A 14,554-nucleotide genomic window follows, 5' to 3' on the forward strand; every position below is an offset into this window, starting at 1 on the left:
CAGAAGTTATTCACCCTAAAACTCAAACCATTACCCCCCCCCCCCACACACACACACATGAAACAAATACATATACACACTCTTCAACTCTCTCTCTCTCTCTCTCACACACACACACATTATATCATGAAGAGACTTTAGTTTTCAACATATACTTCGTTAGGTTGCCAACATGTAGGTAAACAAACCAAACCGGAGGAAACACGTAATGAACTCAAAATATTTTCGTTTTTACAAGCGCAGTTTTCGAACAAACACATATAAATAGTGGCACAAATAAGGATAAACATGGTGAACAGAGTGGAAGATACAGTTCGACATATAAAAATGTGCTCATATTTCGGAAATGAAGTGGTAGTGCGACGTCCAGACCAGACGAGAGGAAACTCAGATGCCAACAAACTGAAAGTAATTACTTATTTGCATAAAAAGCGATGTGGACTGTTTTATAATCTAAAAGTAACATATATCAAAAGACAACTGTATTGTTCTAGATCCCACTGAAGACGCCTTACAGAAAAAAGGCGAAACGCGCTTGGGAGGAATACATTACAGTACAGCAAGGAAAAGGTGGTTTCTATTTACAAAACAAAGATGCGGATGTTCCTTTAGGTGTGCCCCCCTGCTGTTCATGTTGTATAATAATGACCCCAGAAAATTCGCGAAAGCAGCACGATACAGCCGACCAGGTTCGCCGTGTCCGAGATGCTGGTTTCCAGACACGGGGCGATAACAATCTGCCTGTCGTCGGAGTAGCTTATGCTAGTGGATTCCTCCGTTTCAAGGCCGCATTATCACCATTAGCCTCTGCTCCGCATATACACTATGTGATCAAAAGTATCCGGACACTCCCAAAACATACGTTTTTCATGTTAGGTGTATTGTGTTACCACCTACTGTCAGTTACTTCATATCGGCGATCTCAGTAGTCATTAGATATCATGAGGAAGCAGAATGGGATTCTCCGCAGAACCCACAGACTTCACACGTGGTCAGGTGATTTGGTGTCACTTGTGTCATACGCCACACTCATAAACATCCCTAGGTCCACTGTTTCCGATGTGATAGTGAAGTGGAATCGTGAAGGGACACGTACTGCACAAAAGCGTACAGACCGACCTCTTATGTTGACTGACAGAGACTGCCGACAGTTGAAGAGGGTCGTAATGTGTAACAGGCAGACATCTATCAAGACTGTCACACAGGAATTCCAAACTGCATCAGGATCCACTGCAAGTACTATGACAGTAAGGCGGAACGTAAGAAAACTTGGATTTCATGGTCGAGCGGCTGCTCATAAGCCACACATCACGCCGCTAAATGCCAAACGACGCCTCGCTTGATGTGATTGAACAGTGGAAAATTGTGTGGAGTGACGAATCACGGTACGAAATGTGGCGATCCGATGGCAGGGTATGGGTATGGCGAGCCAGTTTGTGTAGTATCAACAGTAAAATTCGAAGGCAGTGGTGGTATGGTGTGGTCGTGCTTTTCATGGAGGGCCTTGTAACCTTTGTTGTTTTCGTGGTACTAACACAGCACAGGCCTACACTGATTTTTAAGCACCTTCTTGCTTCCTACCGTTGAAGAGCAATTCAGGGATGGTGATTGCATCTTTTAACATGATCGAGCACCTTTTCGTAATGCACGGCCTGTGGTGCAGTGGTTACACGACAAAAACATCCTTTTAATGGACTGACCTGCACACAGTTCTGACCTGAATCCTATAGAACATCTTTGGGATGTTTTGGAATGCCGTCTTCGTACCAGGCCTCACTAACCGACAACGATACCTCTTCTCAGTGCAGCACTCCGTGAAGAATCGGCTGCCATTCTCCAAGAAACCTTCCAGCACATGATTGAACGTATGTCTGCGAGAGAGGAAGGGTCATCAAGGCTAAGGGTGGGCCAACCCCATACTGAATTCCAGCATTACCGATGGAGGGCACCACCAACGTATAAGTCATTTTCAGCCAGGTGTCCGGATACTTGTGGTCACATTGTGTACTTCCCGATCCGGGTCACGTGCCGGTGGTGTCACCAGGTGGCATTCAACCTCTCGGTGGGCAGTGGTCATAATCTTCAAGGAGTCTTCCAGTTCATTTCTTTCCACATCTCTGTGACGCTGTTCCAACGGTCAAACAAACTTGTGACCATTCATACTGCCGTTTCTTTGTATACAGTCAATATCTCTTGACAGCCTTACTTCGTACGAGTCCCACACACTTGAGCAATATTCTGGAATAGGTCATACGAGTGTTTTGTACGCAGTCACTTTTGAAGACTGATCACACTTTCCTAGAATTCTACCAGTGAACCGAAGTGTACCACTTCCGTTACCTAGACTCATCTTATGTAACCGTTCTGTTTCATATCCCTACAAATTATTATACCCAAGTGCTTTTATGGGAGGACCTATTACAACTGTGATTCATTTATTTTGCAGCAACTGATACTTTTTTTTCGTTTGGTGGAGTGCACAGTTTTACATTTCTGAACATTTAAAGCAAGTCGCCAGTCTTTGCACCACTTCGGAATCTTATCAAATGACTGTTTGTTCAGCTTTTTTCAGATATTACTTCGTTGTAGATAAGAGCACCATCAATGAAATTTCTGGGGTCATTATTATACAACATGAACAGCAGGGGGGCACGCCTAAAGGAACATCCGCATCTTTGTTTTGTAAATGGAAACCACCTTTTCCTTGCTGCACTGTAATTTATTCCTCCCAAGCGCGTTTCGCCTTTTTTCTGTAAGGCGTCTTCAGTTGGATCTAGAACAATACAGTTTTCTTTTGATATGTGTTACTTTTAGATTATAAAACAGTTCACATTGCTTTTTATGCAAATAAGTAATTACTTTCAGTTTGTTGGCATCTGAGTTTCCTCTCATCTGGTCTGGACGTCGCACTACCACTTCATTTCCGAAATATGAGCACATTTTTATATGTCGAACTTTATCTTCCACTCTGTTTATCCTTATTTTTGCCACTATTTATATGTGTTTGTTCGAAAACTGTGCTTGTAGAAACGAAAATATTTTGAGTTCATTACGTGTTTCCTCCGGTTTGGTCTGTTTACCTACATGTTGGCAACCTAACGAAGTATATGTTGAAAACTAAAGTCTCTTCATGATATAATGTGTGCGTGAGAGAGAGAGAGCTGAAGAGTGTGTATATGTTTTTGTTTCATGTGTGTGTGTAGGGGGGGGGGGGGGTAATGGTTTGAGTTTTAGGGTGCTGAATATGAATGTAATAGCTATTAGAGAGTAGTTGAAAGGTTTGGTGATCAGCTGATTCGAGTTTTGGTTTAAATGCTCTGTGGCGTAGTTCATGGACTAGTGGCAAAACAGCAATAGTGCACCACAAAAATGAGGACAATCATGGTGAACAGTGTGAAGGAAAAAAGTTCGTAATATAAAAATGTGCTCATGTTTCGGAGATGGAGTAGTAGTGCGACCTTCAGACCAGATAAAAGGAAACACAGATGCCAACACAAACTATAAGGAATTGCTTATTTCCATAAAAAACAAGCCGGGAACTGTTTCATAATCTAAAAATAACACATATCAAAACAGAACTGTATCGTTCTAGGACTCACTGAAGATACCTTGTTGTTAAAAAAAAAAAAAAAAAAAAAAAGGCGAAACGTATCTGGGAGAAATAAATTACAGTGCAGCAAGAAAGCCGGCCGGTGTGACCGAACGGTTCTAGGCGCTACAGTTTGGAACCGCGCGACCGCTACGGTCGCAGTTTCGAATCCTGCCTCGGGCATGGATGTGTGTGATGTCCTTAGGTTAGTTAGGTTTAAGTAGTTCTAAGTTTTAGGGGACTGATGACCTCAGAAGTTAAGTCCCATAGTGCTCAGAGCCATGTGAGCATCAAGAAAAGGCGGGTTTATTTACAAAACAAATATTTCTGTACTTGTAGCAGACGATGACCCGCAAGCAAACTTGTTACTCCTACATCTGATGATCACTCTGCATCAGAGGTAACATGCAGCGTACCCTTACAAAGTAGTCCTCCATCTAGTCAGAAATTTTGCTCGATGCACCATACGATCGTACTTTCGATGATAAGTCTGACTGTGGTACCAAGTCAAATGCTCTTCGGCATTCCCTAACTGCTTTGGTCCATGACTTTCAGGATGTCATGTGAGGAAAGCACAAGTTTGGTTTCATATGATCGATGTTTTGATGTTTTCGAAATCCATGTTGGTTGCACTGGAGGATGTTACTCTGTTCGATGTACGTTGTTATATTTGAGGTCAGAATATGTTATAAGATTCTGCAACACTTAGATCTCAAGAATATTCGACGCTAGTTTTTGTGAATAACTTCTGCTACCCTTTTTGCAGATTTCTTGGGTGAAATACTTTAATAATTTTCACCCACACATTAAAATTGCTGTCTTAAAGATTCTGCATTTTCCGACCTTTTTTTTTTTTTTTTTTAAGGGACAACAATAACCATATGGGAACTTTTGAAGACCTAATTATTATAAATCGCAAACTCGTGTAGGGCGAAGTATACTACTACTTTCCCTTAATTACTGTCGTGTAAATACAGCGTGAAGGAAGTAAGATATTTACTTTGTGGTACTTACAAATACCGGCGAAAAGCACACACAACAACGTTGCTACTAAACATGCCATTGCGCCGTCTGACTGAGCTCGTATTCTGAGTATTTGCTTTTATATGTTCTAGCCGTAGGACAGTAAAAGCTCTTTTATCTTCGGTACGATAAGTAGTTTATCGGCTCGTCCGTAATGCACGTTCTTAAAGCTGGCGACGCGCATTTTTTCTGCGAACGCGATGAGTTCTTTCCGTAAACAAAGGACATGGTCGAAGTGTCATAATGATCAGCCTCATCTACTGCACGCAACTTACCTGCTTACCGCGCTGTCTTAACTTTTTTGCCGCGCCGTGCAAGCGAAAGCGCGCGGAGAGAATGGAATTAGGTACAACAAACTGTTTCAGTTTCCAGGTCCCTACGGTAGCTTTATTTATTTCGTTATAGAATAATTACTGGAAACTTTGTTCCGGAATTTCACAAGACCTTTTTTTTTCTGGGTAACTACTCTTTCTTTCAGAGTTAGTCGGTATATTTTTTGTAACCCTTTCCCCGCTACTTTTCCAGAATATCTCGTACACACCCTCTGCCAGGCACTTAAATGTGATTTGCAGAGTATCCATGTAGATGTAGATTTATTGAACAGCGATGGGGCGTATAACATGTGGCACTAGTGATTTCTTCAAGAGCTAAACGTATACAAGGGAGTAATCGAGGGTGCCCACAAAGAGATTGGAATAAGTGATGATGAGGTAGTTGTATCCAGTACGGTTACCAAGGTGCAAACAGCTACAGACACTTAGTAGGAAGGGTAAAAGATAATACAGGGTGATTCAAAAAGAATACCACAACTTTAAAAATGAGTATTTAATGAAAGAAACATAATATAACCTTCTGTTATACATCATTACAAAGAGTATTTAAAAAGGTTTTTTTTTCACTCAAAAACAAGTTCAGAGATGTTCAATATGGCCCCCTCCAGACACTCGAGCAATATCAACACGATACTCCAACTCGTTCCACACTCTCTGTAGCATATCAGGCGTAACAGTTTGGATAGCTGCTGTTATTTCTCGTTTCAAATCATCAATGGTGGCTGGGAGAGGTGGCCGAAACACCATATCCTTAACATACCCCCATAAGAAAAAATCGCAGGGGGTAAGATCAGTGCTTCTTGGAGGCCAGTGATGAAGTGCTCTGTCACGGGCTGCCTGGCGGCCGATCCTAACCTTTTTCGTAGGACTCTCCATACAGTTGATTGTGGAATTTGCAGCTCTCTGCTAGCTCTGCGAGTCGATTTTCCTGGGCTGCGAACAAATGCTTGCTGGATGCGTGCTACATTTTCATCACTCGTTCTCGGCCGTCCAGAACTTTTCCCTTTGCACAAACACCCATTCTCTGTAAACTGTTTATACCAATGTTTAATACACCACCTATCAGGAGGTTTAACAACATACTTCGTTCGAAATGCACGCTGAACAACTGTCGTCGATTCACTTCTGCCGTACTCTATAACACAAAAAGCTTTCTGTTGAGCGGTCGCCATCTTAGCATCAACTGACGCTGACGCCTAGTCAACAGCGCCTCAAGCGAACAAATGTACAACTAAATGAAACTTTATAGCTCCCTTAATTCGCCGACAGATAGTGCTTAGCTCTGCCTTTTGTCGTTGCAGAGTTTTAAATTCCTAAAGTTGTGGTATTCTTTTTGAATCACCCTGTATATTGATAAGCAGTAACTCGCGTCAGTTGCTCAGACGAGAGCTAGAATAATTTGATCTAGACACTGAAGGCGTCGAAAAATAGTGGATCAGATTCAAGCAAGTGCTTGATCAAGCCCTATAAAAGCACGCAGGCAGCTGTTTACTCAGTTCCCGACCATTAATAGCGCCACAGTGCGCGGGTTTGAAACCCAGTGATGATTTTTTTTCACAATGTTCACTAAATTCGCAAATTTTGTAGTATAATGTATGTTTGAGTCTCAGAGAAGTCATGTGGTGAGGATTTCTAACAAATTTTGCTTACTTCCGTATTCTCACTCTATGGAGGTATGGTTCAAGTGTTTCATTGCTTGTGATCCACCATGGCTTCGCCAGAGGCATTGTACCGTTATTGCGACGTTCAGCAGAACTACGTCATACAGGAGGAACGAGAAAGACAGGCCGTGGCGCGTACGTCGCAGCACGTGATAGCACAGGCCTTACGAGTGCGGCGGAGAGCGAGTAACTATTTCAGACGAGTTTAATAATTATTGACTGCGTGTTTAAATCCATGCGAGTCCTCGATAGCACACGACAAAATTAAGACCTTTGGAGGGTACCTTTCCAAATAAATGTCGATTTCCCGTGGGCCCTGCACGGAGACGAGCGTTCGCCAAGTGTGGCGGACAAGCCGAATAGTGTGACGTCACAAGTTCGTTGCAGGGCCCGTATATCTCGCTGGCCCCGGCAGGAAACAGCCGTCTGCCCGAATTCCAGACGCTATTTCACAAGAAGGTGTGCTCTTTCAGGACGTGGAAAGCGCTGACCAGCACCTCTGGAATGTGAAGTTGGTAAATGTTACAGGACTCTGGAGCATGTGACCAAACAAGACAGCCAGAGCAAACGAAGTCATCATCGCCCAATGATTATGTCCCTCCGCTCCAGCCTGCTGCGGATTCCGCGGTGAGAGTGGAAACGTTGTTGCCGGCCGCGGTGGTCTAGCGGTTCTAGGCGCGCAGTTCGGAACCGCGCGACTGCTACGGTCGCAGGTTCGAATCCTGCCTCGGGCATGGATGTGTGTGATGTCATTAGGTTAGTTAGGTTTAAGTAGTTCTAAGTTCTAGGGGACTGATGACCACAGATGTTAAGTCCCATAGTGCTCAGAGCCAGTGGAAACGTTGGATAAATACTTTAGTAACTGGCTCACATATATACCCCCCCACCCCCAAAATCTATTACCGCCGCCACTCCCCCTCCCCATATCAGACCCTCCCTCCCACCAGATATTCTCAGGTAGTATCCACGTGTGCAACTGATGCCGAACACCATAGTGTAATATACTTGCGACTCAAAAACCACTGTAGTACCAGATGAAGCAGCAGCCAAATTCCACGGATTCCCCTCCAGTAGCTACAGGCGTCTACATGAGGTGAAGTTCGTATACAGCCAACTTGGTGTGTTCACACTGCGCCGGCCGGGGTGGCCGAGCGGTTCTAGGCGCTACAGTCTGGAACCGCGTGAACACTACGGTCGCAGGTTCAAATCCTGCCTCAGGCATGGATGTGTGTTATGTCCTTAGGTTAGTTAGGTTTAAGTAGTTCTAGGGGACTGATGACCTCAGCAGATAAGTCCCATAGTGCTCAGAGCCCTTTGAACCATTTTTTTGTTCACACTGCTGGTTGACTTCCTTCTGCTGGTGACCACCTCCTCGGTAGGTGGCGTGTTCGACCCTGGACTAGGGGATCTCTGGCTTCGTCGTTGCTGTTCATTGCTCCTTGTGAGCCCTCCTTGTTGCTAATCACCACCAATTGCAAGTGTACCCCATCGACTTCGGACATGCCGGCTATTACAGTTTAGCACCGGCTATTCCAGTGTGTTGTCACTTGGCCACCACCTCCCCTCATCGACGGCACGGCTCTTGCATCAGAACTCCACAGCTGCCCCGACGTCACCAAACAAGGTATATGGTGAGGATTTGTTACAAATTTTGCCTGCCTGGTGTTAGGTCTTCCTTTGCACGCTATGTGGTTCTTTAATGGATACAGGAGCGAGGAACAGACGCTGTTCATGAACAGAGAATTCAGATATTAATTTATTATACATGTGATATTAAACAGTAAAAATAATGCATAACCTTGTTGCTGTATTTGCAGTATCAGATTAACAGTAAAATTGAATGTAGAAATACCGGGTGATCAAAAAGTCAGTATAAATTTGAAAACTTAATAAACCACGGAATAATGTAGATAGAGAGGTAAAAATTGACACACATGCTTTGAATGACATGGGGTTTTATTAGAACCAAAAAAAAAAAGCACAAAACGTCCGACAGATGGCGCTGGACAGCAAAACGAAAGTGACTGCGCATGACAATCGTGTATAAAAGGAGCTGTAATGAGAGAGAGAATCCATCTCCGGCGGTACACCGCAAGGTTACCGCCCTTCGATTGTGCCATTCCAGCACTAATCGAAGTGCTAGGTTTTACAGGTGCCAGCCAGCCAGCCAGCCAGCCAGCTAGCCAGCCCAGCCGAGCAGAGCCGCAGCGGTCCAGCAGCAGCAGCAGCAGCAGCAGCGGTTCCAGTCCAGCCAGCAGCAGCCAGCCAGTCCTCCTGCAGCAGCAGCAGCAGCGGTCCAGCCAGCCAGCCAGCCAGCCAGCCAGCCGGCCAGCAGCAGCAGCAGCCCCGTCCGCGGCAGCAGCAGCAGCAGCAGCTGCTGCGGCGTTCCTGCCACCCGCCGTCGCCGTCGCCGTCGCCGTCCGACCCTGGTCTACGTCCATCTTCATCTTCCTCCGTCTCCGTCTTTGTCTTCGTCTGTCCCCAGTTTGTGTCCTTTCTTTTTCGTCCTGTGCGTTTTTGTTTCTCCCTGTCGTCATGTCCGCTCCCACCACCACCGCCACCACTACCACCACCGCCATAGTTTATACTTCCCCTTCCGCCGCCTCCACCACTATAACATGGTGTGCCCAGTCACACCCCCCTCCTTCCATCCCACCTCTTCTCACTCTCCCTTCGCCCTCGCTCTTTGTCGCCCCCTCTCCAGCTTCTTCCTCCCGCTCCTCTCGATCTGCTCCTTTCCCCCCACTCCCCCTGCCTGTCACTGCAGCTCCGGCTAGGGTGGTGGCCCGTCGGGCCACTGTCAATGCCCAGCTCTCCCCATCGCCTTCGCCATCACCGCCGCCACCGTCATCATTGCCGTCGCCTTCACCGTCACTGTCACCATCTCCGGCGCCGACTGCTGCGTCCACGCCAGGACCTGACCCTTCCCACCACCTCCCTATAGCTCCCGTCCCTCATATCACCACCCGCCCTTCTACCGCCATTAAACGCCCTAGTGGCACTACCACCTCCTCCGCTCCAAAAGAGGCCCCGCCCCGACCTCCATCCCCCCCCCCAGGGTGCCATGGATGTCTCCCCACCTGGCCCTGCTCCCTCCGCCTCCTCCTCCTCCTCCTCCCCCCCCCCTGTTCATACAAATACCTCCTCTCCCGTCCCGATCCTTCCCTTCTTGAGGCCCGGAATCTCTCCCTCCTCCTCTGCCAACACTTCCCTGGTGCCCCAATCTCTCTCCTTACTCCCAGACAGGATTCTGTTCTCATCTCCTCCCCCAGCCCAACCCTCCATACTGACATCCTCTCCCGCCTCCCCATCACCCGTTTTGGCCCCAACACCTCCCTCACCCCTGCTCCTTCTCCATCTCCTACCCGCCAACCCCAACCCCCGCATTGCCCGCCAACCCTCCCCGCCATGATCATTCGGCTCAGTCCGTCAATCACGGAGGAGGAGATGTTGGCGGAGCTCAAGGCACATCCCACGCTGGAGGTGCGGGCGGTCTGTCGCATTTTCAACTCGGCCGGCCCCATCCACCTTATGCGGGTTTTCTCCGAGGACGCCCCCTCCATTGATCGTCTCCTGAAGGAGGGTGCCCTCCTCTTCAACCAGCGCTACAAGGTCGACCCCTCCCGTTCCCCTCCTCAATCCCTGCGCTGCCAGAGGTGTGTGCGCTATAACACACACCCAACAGCTGAGTGCTGCGAGGCCCCCACCTGCCCGCATTGTAGGCAAGCGCACTTCCTCCGGCAGTGCCCTAACCTTCAATCCCCTCCCTCCCCCATCCCACCTACTCCCAAAAGTGTAAAGCCCGACCCCCTCCGACAACTCCTGAACTCACCGTACCTGTCTGTCCTCTGGACGCCCCCACCCCTCCTGGCAATTCCCTTCGCCCCCCCCCCCCCCCACCGCTGAGGACATCATCAGGATTCTCACCGTCGTCCTAAGGAATGTTCATCCCTTTCAGCGCCCCCACACCCTCCAACAGATCTCCCTCGCCGCCCGTTCCATTTTCCATCTCAAAATGTACGCCACCTACTCCAACAACCAGGCCCATTTCACCTTCTCCCATCTTGACACCCTCGTATAAATCCCTGTCATGGCGCGACAGCAACGTATCCTTTTCAACAATATCCGCTCCCTTCCCACCCACAAGAACCTCTTCCTGCACACCCTTGCCACCCACCGCGTGGATTCCTTCCTCCTCAATGAAACCTTCATCCAACCCCACCACTCCATCCACACCTCACCCTATCTCCTCCACCGCTCCGATAATCCCCTCCAAATTGCGCGTGGCGGAGTTGCCATTGGTCACCACCGCCAGATCCCCGTTCGGCTCCAACCTCTCCTTTCCGACCCCACCGAACACCTGATCCTTAGTCTCTTCTTCCCCAGCCTTACCATTACCTGCGCCACCATCTATGTCCGCCCCAACGCCCCTATTCCTTTCGACTTCCTCTCCCACATCGACCGTACCTTCTCCTCCTACGTGATCGCCACCAACCTCAACATCCGTAGTCGTTCCGCTGCCCAGTTACGGCGGTGGCATCGGTTCCTCTCCTTCCTTCAAGGCGACCTCATCCCCATCCCCCAGCACACCCATCCCGAACCCAACTCCACACCTGATGTTATCCTCTCCTCCCCCAATCTCCTTGGCTGCATAACGGTGGATGTTCTGGAGCCTATTGGTAGCGACCATCTCCCTGTCCTCCACACCATTTCAGATGGTCGTCGCCCCCGCCCTGACCCTCGTAATCACTCTCCCCCTAAGTACGTCCATGACTATTCCCGTGCAAACTGGAATGCCTACCGGGATACCCTTTCCACCCAGGTCGATAGCCACCCCTTCACCTACCACCACCTTGACGATGTCACCCATGCTGCCTCCTTTCTCCAGCAGGCGTTGTCTGAGGCTGTGGAGGCCCGCGTCCCTACTGTCGCCGTCCATCCCCACCGTCCTACCTTACCCCCACAGGCCGTCCTCCTCCGTGAATCCTGCCGTCTCTACAGTGCCTTCCTCCGCACGCGTGACCCGGACACACTACGACGCCACCGGCAACTCCAGCGACACATTCGTAATTTGCTCGCGGCAAAGAAATGCCGGGACTGGCAACAGACATGCACCCGTTTAAATGCTACCCTCCCAATCAACTCGTCCAAGTTCTGGTTGGCCTTCCGTCGCCTTACCGGAACTGAACCCTCCCCCTATTATCCTCTTCTCCATGATGATCACCCTTTCCCTGACACCCTTAGTAAGGCCAATCACTTTGCCTCCTACCTCTCCGATGTATTTTCCATCCCCGATGATCCCCAGTTCGATTACTCCCTCTTCCTGGATATCCGTGATCAAACCGACACCTCTGTCCCTCCCCTCGCTCCTGGTTTCCAGTACTTGGACAACATTGCACACACGGAACTCAATGCCCCCTTTACTACACAGGATCTCATTGATACACTCTGCACAAAACGCAACACCGCTCCTGGTCACGATCATGTCACCTACCATCACCTTCGTGAAGCTCCTGTCTCTTTCCTCTCCACCCTGGCCAGGCTCTACAATGTAGTCCTGTCCACCAGTTACTACCCCGACCTGTGGAAAACCTCCCGTATCCTCATGTTCCTTAAACCCGGCAAACCGCCGTCCACCGTCTCCTCCTACCGTCCCATCAGCCTTACCTCGGTCTTTAGCAAGGTCCTGGAATCTATCCTCACCCGACGCATCCACCAGCATCTCCGCCAGCACCGCCTCCTTCCCGTTACCCAGTGGGGTTTTCGGCCGTCCTTTTCTTCCAACGACCTTCTCCTTCACCTCACTCATCTCCTTTCCGAACAGCTTAATTCCCGTCGCTCCGCAATCTTCCTCTCCCTGGACCTCGAACGTGCTTATGACCGTGTAGGGCATTCCGGTCTCCTCATCAAGCTCCAAACCTTCGCCCTTCCCATTAACTACGTCCGTCTGATCGTCTCCTTTCTCTCCCGCCGTCCTTCCTATGTCACCATCCATAACACAGATTCCTACACCTTTTTCCCCTCTGCCGGTGTGCCCCAAGGCTCCATCCTCTCCCCCCTTCTATACCTTTTGTACACGGCGGACATGCCGCCGCCGTCAGCCCCCGTCCACCTTCTCCAGTTTGCTGATGACACCGCCTTCCTTGCCCTTGCCCCCACCCTACAGCGCTCCCAAAACCTTCTCCAATCCCATCTTGACCGATTCACCCGCTTGGTGCAACCAGTGGCTGCTCAAGGTCAATCCCTCCAAAACCCAGTCGATCATTGTAGGCAAAACCACCCCTTCCTTCCACCTCCTTGATATCTATCTCACCATCTATGGCCATCCTATCGCCCTCACTCCCACCCTTAAGTACCTTGGCGTCACCCTCGACCGTCGCCTCTCCTGGACTCCCCACCTCCGGACAATCCAAGCCAAGGCACGCTCCTGACTCAGTCTCCTCAAGCTCCTCTCCGGCCGTACGTGGGGTTGGACCCCTCCACCATTCTCCACACCTATAAATCCCTCATCCGCCGTATCTTTTGTTATGCCCATCCGGCTTGGATCTCCGCCCCCCCTCCTTTTTACAAATCCCTCCAAATCCTTGAACGCCATGCTCTCCGCCTCGCCTATCGCATCCGTCTCCCCTCCCCTACGCGGCTCCTGTACGATCTCATCCCCTTCCCCCACCTCCTCCTTTTCCTTGAAAGGATACGGATCCTGTCCACCTCCCATAAACTCAATCCTCCTCACCCACTCGTCTCCCTGATCCTCTCCCACCCCCGCCCGCTGCCGCACCTGTATTCCCACGTCCTACCCGGTCTCCATCTCTCCACCCTCCTTACCCTTTCCCAAGGTGGCTTCCGCCAGCTCGCCCTCCCTGATGATGTCCTCCTCCCCTCCATCTACCCCTCCTATCAACTTTGATCCCCCCCTTCCTGTGTCCTTTCCTTTAGGCACCCTCCCTCCCTCCCTCCCTTCCCTTCCCTTCTCTTTCCTTTCCCCCCTTCCTCCTCCCCTCTTCCCCCGGGCTTCCCCTCCCCCTTCCTCCCTCCCCCGCTCTCCTCTGCCCATGGCATCTCTGCTATCCCATCTCCCATTCCCCTCCTCCTCCTCCTGCTCCTCCCCACTTGGCAGGTCCCCGGACTCGTACACGCTCAGTGAACATTCGCGCGCCGGAGATCGTCGCCGTCAGTGTTTCGTGTGTGTGCCTTCGTTTGTGTGTAGTGTTGCTCGCCGTCACGCCACCACCGTTCACATGCCGTCGCCATCATCCATGTTCTGTGCACCGTGTCGCCTAGTGTTAGTGCTGTTTCTCGTCCAGCGTGAACGGCTCCATGTTTTTTCGATTTTTAGTGTCTACATTTTTTGCCCACCGTTTTGGTGTCTTCTCTGTGCCACCTTTATGTACTACTTGTTGTCAAACTTGAGGCTGAAGAGCGGCGTATTGTGCTGCTGCCAGCCCGCCTTTGTATAAGGTTTTTAAAATCACAATAAAGAAAAAAAAAAAAGAGAGAGAATCAGATGCGCCAGAAGTCGCAGCGTGTTGACGTTACCTGAAAAGGCGCTTTTGGTGAAGCTGTATTATCAAAATGGGGAATGTGCTAGTTCAACGTTACGATCCTATCGCCATAGGAAAGGGATTCGAACGGGTAAAGGTCCGTTGACAAATGCAGCTGTGGCGAGAATGATTTCGAACTTCAAAGCCACGAGTTGTTTAGACGATAGACCCCGTGGTGGCCGACCGAGCACAAAGCGTAATGCTGCTGAGACAGTTCAGGAAGAAATGGAGACTGTAGCGGGTTCGTCTATGCACGGGGAAGTCAGCGCTCGTGCAGTCGCACGTCACACCGGCATTCCATACACTTAGGCGTACCTTCCGATGCTATCCGTACAAAATCCTTCGGCGTCACGAACTGTTATCTGGCGATTTAGTGAAGCGAAAGGCATTTGCGGTGTGTGCGTTTCA

At 49.5% G+C, this 14,554-nt stretch overlaps 1 protein-coding gene across 1 annotated transcript in view; it reads right to left on the bottom strand.

Annotated features, from left to right (window-relative positions):
• LOC126187951 (chymotrypsin-2-like) overlaps positions 1–4,653 on the bottom strand; it is a 167,041-nt gene extending 162,388 nt beyond the window's left edge. The window contains exon 1 of the mRNA XM_049929327.1: positions 4,604–4,653. Within this exon, the coding sequence (XP_049785284.1) occupies positions 4,604–4,652 (49 nt within the window). The 5' untranslated portion in view covers position 4,653. The remainder of the gene's footprint in view (positions 1–4,603) is intronic.
• Positions 4,654–14,554: the final 9,901 nt, after the last annotated feature.

This window comes from Schistocerca cancellata, chromosome 5 (assembly GCF_023864275.1).
Source record: "Schistocerca cancellata isolate TAMUIC-IGC-003103 chromosome 5, iqSchCanc2.1, whole genome shotgun sequence".
Classification (NCBI taxonomy): domain Eukaryota; kingdom Metazoa; phylum Arthropoda; class Insecta; order Orthoptera; family Acrididae; genus Schistocerca; species Schistocerca cancellata.